General features: G+C 32.3%; 1 protein-coding gene across 3 annotated transcripts in view; it reads left to right on the top strand.

The window, feature by feature from the left end:
• The window catches only part of LOC149725734 (cubilin-like), a 59350-nt gene that overhangs the window by 34390 nt on the left and 6982 nt on the right, over positions 1-17978 (top strand). For all 3 annotated transcript variants that reach the window (XM_089890983.1, XM_089890984.1, XM_089890985.1), the window contains 35 exons: positions 126-155; positions 474-655; positions 987-1128; positions 1483-1512; positions 1696-1719; positions 2246-2427; positions 2716-2911; positions 3671-3694; positions 3953-4134; positions 4468-4678; positions 5104-5297; positions 5694-5871; positions 6309-6356; positions 6655-6836; positions 7168-7351; positions 7733-7759; positions 8070-8254; positions 8634-8805; positions 9274-9300; positions 9645-9728; positions 10096-10280; positions 10803-10956; positions 11354-11550; positions 11849-12011; positions 12454-12656; positions 12947-13106; positions 13188-13223; positions 13636-13791; positions 14355-14549; positions 15008-15166; positions 15355-15537; positions 15936-15965; positions 16345-16494; positions 16791-17045; positions 17553-17733. In XM_089890983.1, the coding sequence (XP_089747109.1) occupies positions 126-155; positions 474-655; positions 987-1128; positions 1483-1512; positions 1696-1719; positions 2246-2427; positions 2716-2911; positions 3671-3694; positions 3953-4134; positions 4468-4678; positions 5104-5297; positions 5694-5871; positions 6309-6356; positions 6655-6836; positions 7168-7351; positions 7733-7759; positions 8070-8254; positions 8634-8805; positions 9274-9300; positions 9645-9728; positions 10096-10280; positions 10803-10956; positions 11354-11550; positions 11849-12011; positions 12454-12656; positions 12947-13106; positions 13188-13223; positions 13636-13791; positions 14355-14549; positions 15008-15166; positions 15355-15537; positions 15936-15965; positions 16345-16494; positions 16791-17045; positions 17553-17733 (4891 nt within the window). The remainder of the gene's footprint in view (positions 1-125; positions 156-473; positions 656-986; positions 1129-1482; positions 1513-1695; positions 1720-2245; positions 2428-2715; positions 2912-3670; positions 3695-3952; positions 4135-4467; positions 4679-5103; positions 5298-5693; positions 5872-6308; positions 6357-6654; positions 6837-7167; positions 7352-7732; positions 7760-8069; positions 8255-8633; positions 8806-9273; positions 9301-9644; positions 9729-10095; positions 10281-10802; positions 10957-11353; positions 11551-11848; positions 12012-12453; positions 12657-12946; positions 13107-13187; positions 13224-13635; positions 13792-14354; positions 14550-15007; positions 15167-15354; positions 15538-15935; positions 15966-16344; positions 16495-16790; positions 17046-17552; positions 17734-17978) is intronic.

Raw genomic sequence — 17978 nt, forward strand, 5'->3', positions numbered from 1 at the left:
AAAATTATTCTCATTTTGTAAATATTCTAACTAAAAATACACTTTAAAAAGTGAAGTTATGATCATTTTTTAGAAGTATTATTTAAAAAAAAACAAAAAAAATAATTATTTTGTTGTTTTTTTAGAGTCAAGTGTCTCTCCTACTGTTGCATCAGGTCAGTTTATCCTTTTTTTCTTTTTAAATTTTAGTTTTTTTCAATAAAAATACATAAAATTTTAATTTTTCTTATATATAGTAGGGTTGGGAAAGATGGGAAACCTTTTCAGTCTATTTTTTGTCCCATTTGGTAGTAAACAAAGAACATTCAAAGAATTATAAAACTGTATTTTCACGACTCCCATAGACCGTTGTTAATTGTTTAAAACACGATCAGGATATTAGGATATTTTGTGCCAAAAGTGTCTCGTCTTTCCCCCCTCTACTATATACATAATTAAAAAAGAATTAACAAATTGAAAAAAAATGTTTTTAGCGTCGGGTTGCTTTTACACGCTAAACGCTACAACTACTTTGGGGACAATAACGTCGCCTGGATATCCCCATATTTATGAAAACGAGGTTGACTGTGAATGGGACTTCTATGCACCACAAGGAAAACAGATTCGACTTATCGTCCAAACATTATCAACTGAAATGTGTTGCGACTATTTAAAGGTGAATTTTTACTTGCTTTTATATGTATTTTGTGTGTACGTATATAGATATAAATAATTAAAATATGTTTTTTTGTTTTTTTAAAGTTAAACTAAAAATTTTAATTTTAAGTTTTGTAGAATTTTTATTCTTTTTATCGAAATGTGTTGTGACTATTTTAAAGGTAAAAAAAGTTGTTTCATCTTACCCCACAGTACCATACATAGTTTTATAGTAAAATATATTTTTAATTTCCTGATTTTTTTGGTAATATTACAATTTAAAAAAATAATTTTTATGACCTTTTGAATTTTAGTATTTTCATTTTTTTTTCGTTTTTTTTTTATCTCAGGTGCTCGACAATGGTAACCAGATAGGGGACTTACGTGGCGAACAGTCAAACCAGACTTACACCTCCACGAATGGCAGGTTAACTGTTTTATTCCATTCTGATTCTTCCGTCCAAAGAGCTGGCTTCACTGCAACTTATCAAGGTACTTAAAAAATATATTTAAAAAATATAAGATTTAGGTCAGAGTTGGCCCATTACCCCAACATTGTATATGCCTCACTGTAGGACTTAATTCATATAGAATAGAATGCATGTAAACTGTTGGGGTAATGGGCCAACTCTGGCATAAATCTCAGGTCCCATGGCGTGTCTCACTGTAGGACCTCACCCATATAGAATAGAATGTGCATATATAGTGTTGGGGTAATGGGCCAGCTCTGACCTAAATCTCAGGTCCCATAACGCATTATGCCGTAAAAAACTTTGCATTCCCCAAAAAAGATCTATTTTTTGCACATTTTAAATTTTTAAACTAATTTTATACCATTTTTTTCAGCTGTTATTTCAAATGTACAGCCAACTGCAAGTAAGTCTAAATTTCGTTATTTTTTAATCTTGTCGTAAGAAAAAAACAGCTAAAATTGCTTAAAATGTTAAATTACTAATTTGTTTAAGCATTACATGAATTAACTGACTTGTTTAATATAATATATGCTTTTAATAATGGTGTATAACATGCTAACAAACTAACAATGCATTCGTATTGCAGCTGTAACTACTGAAGAACCAATAGGTATGTAGATATAAGACAAATGCTATATATATATATATAGTACTGTGGGGTAAGATGGGTCCTGTTAGCACATAATATCCCATATTTTCCGATCGTGTTTTTAACAATTAACAACGCTTTTTTAGAGTTGTGAGGCTACAGTTATATAATTCTTTAAATATTCTTTGTTTACCACAAATGGGTCGATAAAAAAGATTGAAAACCTGTCCCATCTTACCCCACGCTAATATAGGTTATTTATGTGTGGTATAGAGCAAGACACTAATATTGTTGTCCAAGTTGTCAGTTGTTTATAAATACAGCATGGGTGAACTAACAGCAATATACATTTAACAAGTGTTAGCAGTTTATGATTTAGATTTTATAACTTGACAGTGAGCATGAGGTGTATGAATACACCATGTGTGTCTGGTGTATAAAAACACCTATGTCATACCCTGACAGTGAGCATAAGGTGTATAAACACAAAAAATCACCCAAAACCAAAACTCGACAGCACCTATAAGCTACAAAACTTCACCCTCAGGTCCCTGCGGCTCCGAAACCATCCAAGCGCGTCCTGGGGTCTTCACTCCCTTCTCCAGCCCCGGAAAGCCCCGGTATTTACCTAATATGTTATGCTGGTGGTCAGTTACAGCTCCACCAGGCATGGCTGTACGAATCACATTTACTGAATTCGAAACTGAAACTTGTTGCGACAAACTATTCGTAAGTTTTATACTAATTTTATGATGATTTTATAATTAATTTTTAACTTTTTGTACTTTTTTCCCTAGTTTTGGTGTAAATTTTACTTATTTTGGAAATATTTTTGTGTGTTTTTGAACACCTATGTTATAACAACTGTTGTTGCCCGGCCACGCAAGGATAAATAAGTTACATACGTGGTAACTGGTAAGCGGGCACGAGACGTATGAAACAGAACACCCATTCTAAAAGAGCTATCATTACCCTACCACTCAAAAAAAATTCATTCATTCAATCATATTTTTTCAGATATACAACTTAAGAACAAAAGAAGAACAAATTTCTGGCTCAATCGACGCAGTCAGAACGCTAGCAGGGGATTATAATCCAGATGATATAGTTTCTAGCGACAATTATGTGCTTTTAAAATTTGTTTCTGACTCTTCTATAGCGAAAGTTGGATTTTCTGCTACTATTACTGCAATTTTGGCGCCTATTCAGCCAGGTGGGATTTTTTAGTTGTGTTTAGAGTCAAATTCAACAAGGTTACATACATGGTAACTCTTATGTGGGCACGAGGTGTATGAAACAGAACACCCGTGTATAAGGACTGTTGTTTTTCGGCCACGCAAGGATAAATAAGTTATATTTATTTTTAAAATCTGGTGCCATGGCATAGTGGTTAGCACGCTTGCCCTAGCCCAGAGGTTATGGGTTCTAAGCTCGTCGCTGCTATTATTTTGAGCGTATGTGTCCTTGGGCAAGACACCAGAAATTGCTCCAACCCGGTGGTCACTAATGAGTTGTCTAAATTGTCAGCCATACAGAAAAAAATCACCCACAAAATTACATACGTAGTAACTTGTAAGTGGGCACAAGGTGTATGAAACAAAACACTCGTGTTATAACGACTATCATTACCCCGCCATTCGAGGATAAAGCAAGTTACATTTATTCAAATAAATGTATTTTTGACTGTTACAACTGGACAGTGAGCATGAGGTGTATGAATACACCATGTGTGTCTGGTGTATAAGAAGACACTCATGTTATAACTCAACAGTGAGCATGAGGTGTATGAATACACCATGTGTGTCTGGTGTATAAGAAGACACCCATTTTATAACTCGACAGTGAGCATGAGGTGTATGAATACACCATATGTGTCTGGTGTATTAGAAAACACACATGTTATAACTCGACAGTGAGCATGAGGTGTATGAATACTCTTTATATACATCCTAATACACATATATTTTTACAGCCACAACCGCAGCACCACCAACAGGTAAAATACATTGTAAAATTCTACGCTAATATATATACATATATAAATTATTAAGTTACTAAAATAGTTTTGACCACTTAAATTATTTTGGTCCGTTTTTTTTTCTGAAAAAAATTTAAATTGTTTTTTGGGGCGGAAGAACTGTTGCAACAGAATGTTATACTCGACAGTGAGAAAAATTAGAAATAAAACAAAAAATACTCAAAAATTATTTTTAAAAAATTAAAAATTATTTTTTTTATTTAATTTTTTTTTCAGACCTTTGTGGAGGTACATTGGACCCTGCTCTAGAAACCCCCCAGTATTTCACCAGCCCCGGGTACCCAGGGGATTACCCTCCAAGTCAAGAATGTTGGTGGACAATAGCTGCCCCAACAGACAGTCTAATACAGTTTACTTTTGAACATTTTTCAACTGAAAGGTGTTGCGATATTATACGGGTAAGAATTTTTTCGACATTGCATGAAATAAGGCTTTTTTTTATGTTTTTAGCCAAAATTTTTAGTTTTTACTTGAAATAACTGACTTTAAATTATGTTTTAGTCATTATTTATGTGTTTCTAGCGAAAGTTTTTAGTTTTTTTAAAATGAAATAACTGACTTGTTTAGGCATTACATGAAATACCTGCCTTTTTTCATAATTACAAAAAATACCCACAAGATATTTATTTATGACACAAACATATAACACATACAAACAAACAAAAATTTGAAATAATAATTTTCTTATTGTCATAAAAAAAATTTATAAATTTTTTACATTTTTATTTCAGTTCTACAATGCACCTTCCCGTACAGCGGTCACTCTCAACTCTATGACCCCCTTTACTTCTCTGCGTGGGAGCCCAGATTTGAATCCCATAATATCTCAGTCCAATCATGTCACTATTAACTTCCAAACTGATTCTACTACGTCAAGCAGAGGATTTAATTTGACATACGTTCTAACTCAAGCTGTGCCTACAGTTTCTACTACTACTGCAGGTAAATGAATGAATGTAACTTGTTTATCCTCAAGCTGTGCCTACAGTTTCTACTACTACTGCAGGTAAATGAATGAATGTAACTTGTTTATCCTCGCAAGGCGGGGCAATGATAGTCGTTATAACACGGGTGTCCTGTTTCATACACCTCGTGCCTGCTTTTAAGTTATGAGTGAGTAACTACTGTGAGGTATGATGGGACACCTTTAGAACATAATATCCAAATATCCTGATTGTATTTTAAACAATTAACAACGGTCTATAGGAGTCGTGAGGATACGGTTTTATAAATCTTTGAATGTTCTTTGTTAACTACAAAACGGGATGAAATACAAGGAAAGGGTGTCCCACCTTCCCCCACCCTACTATATATATATATATATTTGAATTTTTTCGAATCTTTTTTAACTGCTAAAATTTTTACAGAACCTACTACTGGTGTTTGTGGAGTCCAGTCTCAAACTGCAGGCTCAATCCCTCGCTACATAAACAGCCCCAATTACCCGGGAAATTACCCACAAACGCTAGGTTGCTGGTGGTTTATAACTTCAAGACCTGGAACGAAAATTCTAATCAGTTTTATTGCGTTTGACACGGAATCGTGCTGTGATAAAATTAAGGTAAGAATGAATGTAATATAGTGCTGTGGGGGAAGATGGGACACCGTTTTGTTCCATTTTCTTGTCCTATTTAGTAGTAAACAAAGAACATTCAAAGAAATATAAAACCGTATCCTCACGACTCCTATAGACCGTTGTTAATTGTTTAAAACACAATCAGGATATTTGGATATTATGTGCTAAAGGTGTCCCATCTTTCCCCACCCTACTTTATGTAACTTATTTATCCTTGCGTGGTGAGGTAATGACACTCGTTATATCACGGGTGTTCTGTTTCATACACCTCGTGCCCAAAAACATTTTTTACAGTGTTGCTAAACATATTTTTTCTAGTGTTACCTCTTTCAGTGTTGCTAAAAATTTTGCTCTTTTTTCAGTGTTGCAAATTTTTTTTAGGTATACGATTACATACCAGACATCACTGAACCACTTCGAAACGAAGAACAATTACTTTTAGCTGGTGGCGATACAATTCCTAATGATGTAATTTCAACTGGCAACACTGTTTCTATAAATTTTGAATCTGACTCTTCTTTTGAAAGACCTGGATTTAATTTTTCGTTTGTTGAAGTTGGTAAGTCATTATTTTTTGGGATAGACAGTGAGCATGAGGTGTATGAATACACCATGTGTGTCTGGTGTATAAGATGACACACATGTTATAACTCGACAGTGAGCATGTGGTGTATGTATACACCATGTGTGTTTGGTGTATAAGAAGACACCTATGTTATAACTCGACAGTGAGCATGAGGTGTATGAATACACCATGTGTGTCTGGTGTATAAGAAGACACCCATGTTATAACTCGACAGTGAGCATGAGGTGTATGTATACACCATGTGTGTTTGGTGTATAAGAAGACACCTATGTTATAACTCGACAGTGAGCATGAGGTGTATGAATACACCATGTGTGTCTGGTATATAAGAAGAAACCCATGTTATAACTCAACAGTGAGCATGAGGTGTATGCAGTATATACAATAATAATACTTATATTATATTACAGAATCTACTTACACTACAACAACAGTTGCTACTACTACAGAACCAAGCTGTAAGTTTTATATATTTCTCCAACCCAGTGGTCACTAATGGGTTGTTCAAATTATCAGCCATACAAAAAAAATCCAAAAAATAATCACCCACAAAGTTGTATACATGGTAACTTGTAAGCAGGCATGAAGTGTATGAAACAAAACGCCTGTGTTATAACGACTGTCATTGCCCCGCCAAGCGAGGATAAATAACTTCATTCATTCATTTCCAAAATAATTTACAATTAAAATATATTAAACTTTTTCCTAAAAAAATTTTTTTTAAGTTTTTTTTTTAATTTTTACCTCTTTTTTTAGTGTGTGGGCCCAGTTCTCTGATTGCGAGCCCTATGGCAGCGAAAAATTTGTCTTCGCCTGGCTATCCAAGTGATTATCCCCTAAGTTTGTCTTGCTGGTGGAATATAGTGGCACCTAGTGGCTATTTAGTTGAACTAACGTTTACGGCTTTTAACACTGAAACTTGCTGTGATAAACTATTGGTGAGTGTCTCGTGTGATCCTATGAAAAATTTCATAACTTTTTTGTGAAAATTTCGTGAATTTTTGATGTGAAAAATTTTTTCATTATATTTTTGCTCATAAAATTTGTAATCATGATAAAAATTTTCACTCATAAAAAGTGTATTTATGATTTATTTGCTTATAATATATTTTACTATGAAATTTTAACTCATAAAACTGTTTTCATGAATTTTTTTTCTTTCATAATATTTTATTAAAACATTTTCACTTTTTCCTAAAAAATGTTTATTTTTTTATAAAAAAAATTTACTAAAAAATTTTTTTTTCATGAAAATTTTTCACGGAACAGATCTACAACTCCCGTGATAGCACGGTCACGACCTCAGACCTTTTATATGAGTTGAAAGGTCCCATGAAAGTAGGTGACGACGGTCCTCTCGTGAGAGTTTCTTCACAAAATTTCATGAGCATGAGCTTTAACTCGGATTCATCTTTCACAAGAACTGGGTTTCACGTAATGTACAAAGCAATTGGTGAGAATTTTTCACGTGAAAATTTTTTTTAAATATTTTTTGCCGAAATAAAATATATATATATATAGTACAGTGGGGTAAGATGGTTTCGTTTTTTAATCGTCCCATTTAGTAGTAAACAAAGAATATTTTCAAAATTATATAACCGTATCCTCACGACTCTAAAATAGCGTTATTAATTGTTAAAAATATGGGTTATTGCATGCTAACGGTATCCATCTTACCCCACAGGAATTTATATACATTACATTTTCCTTGAAAAAAAATTGTAATTTTTTTTGCATTTTTTATATTAATTCTTTGTTTAATGTGTATGTTGGGTTATTTTTAATTTTTTCTAAAATATTTTTTAGTTTTAATAATTTTATTTTTTATTTTTAGAATCTGGTCCAGGTATGGGCAGAGTAGGTAAGTTCTTTAGTTTATTTATTAAATAAATTTAACATTTATTAAAAAATATAAACACAACTCAAAAAATCAGTTAACAGTTTGAAACTAGAATAATAATAATAATAAACCAAAAAAAATTTGAAATATATATATTCTAAAAATATTTATTGAATTTTCTAAAAAAAATTTTTAACTACTATAAATAAATTATTTAAAAAAAAATGTTAATTTTTTTATAAACAAAATTTGACCAATGTTTTTTATTTATTATAAATAAAATATCACAAAAATTATTTAGTTATTATAAAAAAATTATAAATTTTTTTAGGTCCTTGTGGTCAGCAATTTTTGACTGCCCAGCCGGGAATTCCCCAGCCCCTATTGTCCCCCTCTTACCCCAGCATGTACGGCCCCAACCTAGATTGTTGGTGGACCATTAAGGCCCCCGTTGGAATGTCCGTGGCGCTAGTTTTCACCCGTTTCGAAACTGAGACATGCTGCGATAAATTAAAGGTATGATTTTACGCTCGACAGTGAGCATAGGGTGTATAGATTGTGTCTGGTGTGTAAAAGTTGTCTGTGTTATAACTTGACAGTGAGCATGAGGTGTATGAATACACCGTGTGTGCCTGGTGTATAAGAAGACACCCGTGTTATAACTCGACAGTGAGCATGAGGTGTATGAATACACCGTGTGTGTCTGGTGTATAAGAAGACACCCGTGTTATAACTCGACAGTGAGCATGAGGTGTATGAATACACCATGTGTGTCTGGTGTATAAAAAGCCACCCATGTTAAAATTTCTAACTGGACAGTAAGCATGAGGTGTATAAGAAGACACCCATGTTATAACTCGACAGCGAGCACGAGGTATAACCCTTCTTTTTTCAGCTATATGAAGCAGAATCCTTTACCGAATCAGAGGGCCTTGCGCCGTTCCTAATATTGAGCGGCAATACCATTCCAGATAATGTCTATTCAATGCACAATTATTTGACTATCAATTTTCATTCTGATTCTACAATACAAAAACCTGGTTATAACGCTACTTATGTAGCTATTAGTAAGTTTTTTGAATTTTTTTGTAAAAATGTGACAAATTTGACAATGTATATAGTTTTGTGTACTATGATTTTTTTGCATTACATGAAATAACTGACTTGTTTAGGCATTACATGAAATAACTGACTTGTTTAGGCATTACATGAAATAACTGACTTGTTTAGGCATTACATGAAATAACTGACTTGTTTAGGCATTACATGAAATAACTGACTTGTTTAGGCATTACATGAAATAACTGACTTGTTTAGGCATTACATGAAATAACTGACTTGTTTAGGCATTACATGAAATAACTGACTTGTTTAGGCATTACATGAAATAACTGACTTGTTTAGACATTACATGAAATAACTGACTTGTTTAGACATTACATGAAATAACTGACTTGTTTAAACATTACATGAAATAACTGACTTGTTTAGGCATTACATGAAATATTATATTTAATTAAAACTTATTTTTTCAGCAATAAATGAAACAGATCCAGTAATTGGTAAGTGTATATAGTTTTATGTATGAATAAATGTAACTTATTTATCCTCTCGTGGCAGGGCAACGACAGTCGTTATACCACAGGTGTTCTGTTTCATACACCTCATGTCTGCTTACAAGTTACCATGTATTTTACTTTGAGGGTGATTGTTTTTTCCAGATTGTTGATAATTTATGCAATCTCTATGTCCTTGAGCAAGACACTTAATGGCAATTGCTCCAACCCAGTGGTCACTAATGGGTTGTCTAAATTATCGGCCATACAGAAAATAAAACAAAAAAAACTTACATGAAAAAAAAAAAATTTTTTTAAATTTGTATATATAATTTTTTTCTTTTTTTTAGTTCCTCCTAGTCTATCAACAAGAACGACACAAACAACAACAACAGCAACAACAACAACAACGACGCTATTCCCAACACCAAGGGGTACTATATATATATTTATATATATATATGAAAAAAGTTTTACATACAATTTTTTTAAAGCCAATTAAAAATCAAAACAGTAAAAAAAAAATTTTTTTTTTTAAACTTGACAGTGAGCATGAGGTTTTATAATGTTTTAATAACAGTATTTTACCTATAAAAACATATTTCAATTCTCATTTTTAAGATTTAACGCACACTTTAAAACTCGACAGTGAGCATGAGGTCTATTTCGAATCCCTAAACCTCCCCTAAAAAAACACTTTGTCAAAAAAATTTTATCCCGAAATATTTTTTTTCCACAAAAAAATTTTCTTCGAAATAAATTTTCATATTCTTTTCTAGAAAAAATCAAAATTTTTTTTAGGTTTTGGGTGTGCTTCCACCCACACAGCAACATCTGAGTTCCAAGAAATAACGTCGCCCAATTTTCCGGGTGAATATCACCCAAATACTGAATGTTCTTGGCATATTACCACGACAAATCCACGATCTAGGATTTTTATTGAGTTTTTACAAATGCAAACAGAATCTTGTTGTGATATCATACAGGTTTTTTTGTGGTTATAAAATGAATGAATGTTATTTATTTATTCTTGCATGGCAGGGAAATGACAGTCGTTATAACACGGGTGTCCTGTTTCATACACCTAATGCCTGCTTATGAGTTACCACGTATGTAACTTTGTGGGTAAAAGTTTTTACAAGTGTGTCTGGTGTATAAGAAGACACCCATGTTATAACTCAACAGTGAGCATGAGGTGTATGAATACACCATGTGTGTCTGGTGTATAAGAAGACACCTATGCTATAACTCAACAGTGAGCATAAGGTGTATGAATACACCATGTGTGTCTGGTGTATAAGAAGACACCCATGTTATAACTCAACAGTGAGCATAAGGTGTATGAATACACCATGTGTGTCTGGTGTATAAGAAGACACCCATGTTATAACTCAACAGTGAGCATGAGGTTTATGAATACACCATGTGTGTCTGGTGTATAAGAAGACACCCATGTTATAACCGACAGCCAGCACGAGGTGCATAACCTGACCCTTTTTCTCACACAGATAGAAGAAGAAGGCATAGCTTCCAAATCGTTCAGCGGAAGACCTGCATCTCTACCCATCGATGTAATATCCCAAACTTCTTCAGTTACGATACGGTTTACTACGGACAATAGCCTACAATATACAAGAGGTTTCCGGCTTATTTATAAAGAACGTAAGTTTTTGTTGTTGCTTTTATGTTTTTTTTTAAAGAACGTAACATTCTTGTGTTTGTTTTTTATGCCTTTTATAAAAAAAAGTTTTTTGTTTTTTTTTTGTGTTGTTTTTCTGGTTTTTTTTTTCTATTTTTTGGCTTATTGATGAAGAATGTTTTTTTCTTGTTTTTTAGTGTGTTTTTTGTAGTTTTTTTTGTTGTAGTTTTTGTATGTTCATACTTTAAACATTTTCCAGCTATTTTAATATATTCTGTGTTATATTTTTTAGGTATTTTTCTTGTTTTTTCATTGGTTTTAGTTGTCTGTTTTTAAATTTTTTTGTTGTAGTTTTTTTGTATTTTACTTGACAGTAAGCACAAAGTGTAAAAAATTCACCCATAAAAAAATTTTTTTTAGATGGCACTGGCCAGACGTTACCTTGTGGGGCAGAAACGATAGTAGGGACTTCCCCTGTACCCCTAAATTCACCCAACTACCCCAATAATTACCCCAACAGTCTATCTTGTACATGGTCGTTTTTCGCCGCTGCTGGACAACAGTTATTAATAAATATTACTGATATGGAAATGGAGCAGTGTTGCGACAAACTAGAGGTATTTTTAATAAAAAAAATTTACGAAATTTTAATATAATTTTAATTTCATAAATATTTTAAAATTTTTATTTGAAATTTTTTATTTAAAATTTATTTTTAGAAATGTGTGAAAAAAATTTGTATTTTTTTTTGTAAAAATTGTTTTGACAGTGAGCATGAGGTGTATGGATACACCATGTATGTCCGGTGTATAAGAAGACACCCATGTTATAACTCGACAGTGAGCATGAGGCCTTTTCAAAATACTTACAGTATTTCTTTTTTATTTCATTTAAAAAAAAAAAAATTTTTTTTAGATTCGTGACGGCCAAAACGGACGTATTATAGCGACACTTAAATACTCCAGTATAAATGAACCGTTACTATATACTTCTACAACTGGTAGATTATATATTATAATGACAAGCGACACGTCTGTCCCAAAACGTGGTTTCAAAGCAGATATAAGCGTTGTAACAGGTAAATTTTATTGGAGTAATAAGGTACTGGGTTTAAGGCCCGTTGCTGCTAGTTTTTAGGTGTTTTATTTCAAGGTTGCGATAGTTTTTTTTATTGCTTCAACCCAGTGGTCACTTATGGGTTGTTTAAATTGTCTGTATATAAGCGGACACGACGTGTATGAAACAGAACACATGTGTTTTAACAACTGTCGTCGCCACGCGAGGATAAATAAGTTACATTCATTTGTTACTGTATTTTAAAATAAAATTCTCGTTTTAACACAGTCACACAGGTTTATTTTATGTATTTGCTGCTCTTTTTAACTCAATTTTAGTGTAAATTTTACAAAATTCTACCCAAAATTGCCAAAAAAAATAGTTTTCATACCAAAAAATTCTAAAACATAATTTTGTTAAATTAAACAACTTTCTAATTTTAAGTTATTTAAAATTTTTTTCAGCTGAAAATGAGAGATTACTTTCTTCGTGTGGGTTTACCTCGTATGCTAGCTCGACGCCTGCGCAAATATTGACCCCTAATTACCCCGATGACCACCCCCCTAATATGAATTGTCATTGGCTGATAAAAGCACCTACTCCCAACACACAAGTCGAACTCCATATTCATGATTTTAGAGTAGAAGCGTGCTGTGATCATTTAGAAGTTAGTATTTATTTTTATTACTTTAAATTTTATAAAATAACGAAAAAAAAAAATTTTGAAATTTTAAATTTGCCCAAAAATAATTTTAAATATATGTATATAAATTTCTTTTTGCTTTTTTTGCATTTATCAAAAAGTATAGGTTTTTAGCACAGAATGCAATATTATTTCAAACTTTAACACTAACTTTAATACTATTTTCAATTTAATATTTAAAATATGTAGCAAATTTAAAAAAATACAAAAAATTTTGTTCAAATAATACAAAAAATAATTTTAACCTTTTTAAGATTCGCGACGGCAATAACGCTGACTCACCGATGCTGACTCGACTAAACGATAATCTTCCGGCAAATTCTACATTTACGTCCACGTTTGGCGCCCTCTACTTGAGATTTTTCTCCGATTCTTCGACAAATTACAGAGGCTTTAACGGAACTTATAAAATTGGTATTTTTTTGTTTATTTATTTTATTTTTTATAAAATCGGTCAATTTTTGTTTATTTATTATATTTTTTGTATTTTTTTAGCTGGTTCTACTCTGCCTACTACAGGACCTGACTCAGGTATTTAATTTTTTTATTTATTTAACAAAAAAAATTATCAATTTAAAAAAAAACACAATAATATACTATAATAAAAATTACTTTTTGATAATTTTGTTCGTAAAATTTTTGTTAAAAAAAAATTAATTAATTTAAAAGTATAAATTAACATTTATATAATTATTGTCAAAAGTTGGGGTAAGATGGGACACTTTTCGTTCTCTAACGTCCCATTTGGTAGTTAACAAAGACATTTACAGAATTATATAAAATAACGATTAGAAAATATGAGATATTATGTGCTAACGGTATCCATCTTACCCCACAGTACTACTTTTTTTTTCGAAAAAAAAAAATAATAATTATAAAAAAAATTACAAAAAAATACAAAAAAATTACTAAAAGTTTACAAAAAAATTTACATTTTTTTCAGAATTCGTTAGCACTTGTTATAGCATTCTGAAGGCACAAACCAGTGGAGTATATGGCATTAACAACAAAACAGTAACAACTTGTGGGGAGTATTCTAAATGCTCACTGATACGAGCTACTACACAAGTTTCAGCAATAGGCTCTGGACCTTTAACAGGTAAAAATTTTTAACTATTTTTTATAATGGAAAAATTTTGGACTTTTTTAAACTATATATTTTTATTTTTTTAAAATACATTTTTATAAAATAGTTGACTTAACTCGTAAAATTTTCTAGATTTTATTTAATTAATATTTTTTTATTCATATTTTTATAAAATAGGAAAATTTAAATGGTAAATTTTTGATTTTTTTTAAATATATCATTTTTGTTTACGTATATGTATATACTCTGTTAAGAGGGTATGTTTTTGCCCTTTTTTAAAAAAAAATTGAATTTTAACAATGCATTTTTAAACAGTTTTAATAAAAAACAAAAAAAATTGTTCAACTGCTTTTTTAAAATTGTCCTTTAAAAAATGTGTTTTTAGTCAATTTTATAACAAAAATAGGTAAAAATTTAATGCGTTTTCAAAAACATAAAGAAATCTTGGATAAAAACTACGAAAAAAAGAAAAAAAAGTTATTTTTTTTACAGAAATCACCTATGATAAAAAAAATTACAAAAAAAAATTAAAAATATCGAAAATTTTTTTTTATTTTTTCTTCTTTTTTTTACAGAAATCACTTATGGTACATGCGTGCCTGCGTTATCATGCGAGGCAACAACATGTGACAGTCTACGCACTGCAATATATGGAATTTCTGCTTCTATTTCGTTCAATTTTACATCGTGTAGTGCAACATGTTGTTCTGATGATTTATGTAACGATGATAGTGGCCCTGGTGTAACAACTGCTGCTCCGAGCTCGACAGGTATTTATGAATGAATGTAACTTGTTTATCCTAGCTTTTAACACAGGTGTTCTGTTTCATACACCACGTTCCCGCTTATGAGTTACCACATATGTAACTTTATAGTAAATGAATGAATGTAACTTGTTTATACTTGTGTGGCAGGGTAAAGACAGTCGTTATAACACAGGTGTTGTGTTTCATACACCTCGTGCCCGCTTACGAGTTACCATGTATGTAACTTTGTGGGTGATTGTTTTTTTGGCTGAATGAATGAATGTAACTTGTTTATCCTCACGTGGCGGGGCAATAACAGTAGTTATAACATACTCTTAATTTTTTAGGTCTTTCAAATTTTTTTTATTCAAAAATTTACCTAAAAAAATTATTATAAAAATTTTTTTTTAGAATTTTTAAATTCTTGTTTTTAATTTTTTTTTTTTAATTTACCTAAAAAAATTATTAATTTTTTTTTTTAGAATTTTCAACCTCTTGCTATGACACATTAAAGTCATCAGCGCTGGGCATGACAGTTTTAAACAGTAAAAGAGAGTCGTTCTGTCCACCCGAATCAAAATGTGTTTTAATGAAAGCCACAACATTAACCCAGCAGTTTGGGTCTCCACAAAATATAGCAGGTAAAAAAAATTACAAAAAAAATTAAAAATTAGTAAAAAAAATTTTTTTAATATTTAATTGTATTTAAATTTTTATAACAAAAATTTAAAAAAATATTTTTTGAGAGTCTTTTTTTTAAAAAAAAAACAAACAATTTTTTTACCCCTCCCCCAAAAAAATTTTAAAAAATCTAACATTTTTTTTACAGTTGATGTTGTATATGGGGGGTGCATACCAGCTGTGACGTGCGGTTTCCTAACATGCGATTCTATGCGGAATGCTGTTTCTGGTTTGCAGTCGCCCGTAAATGTTACTTTTTCACGCTGCCAAATTAACTGCTGTTCTGGGGCCTTATGCAATGATGATACAGCTACTACAATACCTTTGCCTAGTATGCGTTTATGGCTAAATTTTTTAAAGTTTTTTTGCATGTTTTTTATATGGGTGAGGTCCCACAGTGAGGCAAGCCATGGGACCTGGGATTTAGGTCAGAGTTGGCCCGTTACCCCAACATTGTATATGAACATTCTATTCTATATGGGTTAGGTCCTACAGCGAGGCAAGCCATGGGACCTGGGATTTAGGCCAGAGTTGGCCTATTTTATAAGTCTATTCTATATTGTGGGCACAAAGGTGTATGAAACAGAACACCCGTGTTATAACAACTATCATTACCCCACCACACAAGAATAAACAAGTTACATTCATTCATTTAAAAAACTTCAAACTGTTTTTTTCAAATTACCACAATGTTATTTTTCTAAATATTTATATTTTTTTCATTTTTAGGTCCAACAGGTCCTACTACAGGCACTGGAAGTGAGTATTTGTATTATACTACGTTATAACTCGACAGTGAGCATGAGGTGTATGAATACACCATCTGTGTCTGGTGAAAAAGAAGACACCCATGTTATAACTCAACAGTGAGCACGAGGTGTATGAATACACCATGTGTGTCTGGTGTATAAGAAGACACCCATGTTATAACTCGCCGGCAATGGGTGTATAAGAAGACACCCATGTTATAACTCAACAGTGAGCATAAGGTATACAAATACACCATGTGTGTCGGGTGTATAAGAAGACACTCATATTATAACCCGACAGCGAGCATAAGGTATACAAATACACCATGCTTGCCAAGTACTACTCGACAGCGAGCACAAGGTCTATAATTTTAACACAAAATTTTCAGGTCAACTAAGCTGTTACCTCGGCATTAGAATGAGTGGTGCATTCGTGAACAGTAACAACCAAGTGGTTTCGCAGTGTGAAATAGGTTCCGCATGTTTAGGCATAGACGCCACAATCTCTGCCAGCATTCCTGGTTCCTTATCATATTCATGTAAGTATTTTTTACATGTTATAGCTATTATATTTTATTAAATGGTGTTTCCAGCTAAAAAAAAGTGTTTCCAGCTAAAAAACTTAGTGTTTCCAGCTTAAAAAAATTAATGTTTTCAGCTTAAAAAAATTAGTGTTTTCAGCTTAAAAAAATTAGTGTTTTCAGCTTAAAAAATTAGTGTTTCCAGCTTAAAAATATTAGTGTTTCCAGGAAAAAAATAGTGTTTCCAGCTAAAAATTATTATTTTTCAGCTAAAAAAAAGAGTGTTTCCAACTAAAAAATAAATATTTTTCTAGTTGATTTGTCCTATGGTTCCTGTCAACCCCGTGAATCGTGCAACACTGTGACTTGCGATTTACTGCAAAGCCTCTTGCCCAATACCAGTGCTGCCAGTCAAGAAATCACAAATTGTCGGGCCCAGTGTTGCGATGAAAATTTCTGCAACGCGCCACCAATTATAACGTTATCTACTATTCCGATGACATCATCAACACCGGTGATGTCGTCGTTGCCTCCGGTTACAGGCACGATAAGACCAACTTCCGATCCAGGTTCGTGTTAGCATGAGGTGTATGCCCATGTTATAACTTGACAGTGAGCATGAGGTGTATGAATACACCATGTGTGTCTGGTGTATAAGAAGACACCCATGTTATAACTTAACAGTGAGCATGAGGTGTATGAATACACCATGTGTGTCTGGTGTATAAGAAGACACCCATGTTATAACTCGACAGCGAGCATGAGGTGTATGAAAACACCATGTGTGTCTGGTGTATAAGAAGACACCCATGTTATAACTCAACAGTGAGCATGAGCTGTATGAATACACCATGTGTGTCTGGTGTATAAGAAGTCACCCATGTTATAACTTGACAGTGAGCATGAGGTGTATGAATACGCCATGTTTGTCTGGTGTATAAGAAGACACCCATGTTATAACTCGACAGCGAGCATGAGGTGTATGAAAACACCATGTGTGTCTGGTGTATAAGAAGACACCCATGTTATAACTCAACAGTTAGCAAAAACACACTAAAAAAATCTCTTTTTTACAGTGCCTCTTGGGACTTGCGTTGCACCAAACAAATGCCAGCCCCCAAAATCAGTTTTTGACATGAAAAATATAGATGTGCCTTTCAAAGCAGGGTGTACTTATAGAGAAATGACGCGAAAACAATGGCTTTGTACTTCTTTGTTTTTCAATGAGTATCCATATGTGGATACTAGCATTTGCAGGTATTGTTTGAATGAATGAATGAATGTAACTTGTTTATACTCGCGTGGCGGGGCAATGATAGTCGCTATAACACAGGTGTTCTGTTTCATACACCTCATGCCTGTTTATAAGTTACCACGTATGCAACTTTGTGGGTGATTGTAATTTTTAAATAAAACCTAACAATCAAAAAACACTACAAACACATTTTTGTTTATATTTTCTAAAAAATATTTTTTCTCAGTTATTTTAAATTTAATTTTTT

This window comes from Ciona robusta, chromosome 13 (assembly GCF_009617815.1).
Source record: "Ciona robusta chromosome 13, ASM961781v2".
Taxonomy (NCBI): domain Eukaryota; kingdom Metazoa; phylum Chordata; class Ascidiacea; order Phlebobranchia; family Cionidae; genus Ciona; species Ciona robusta.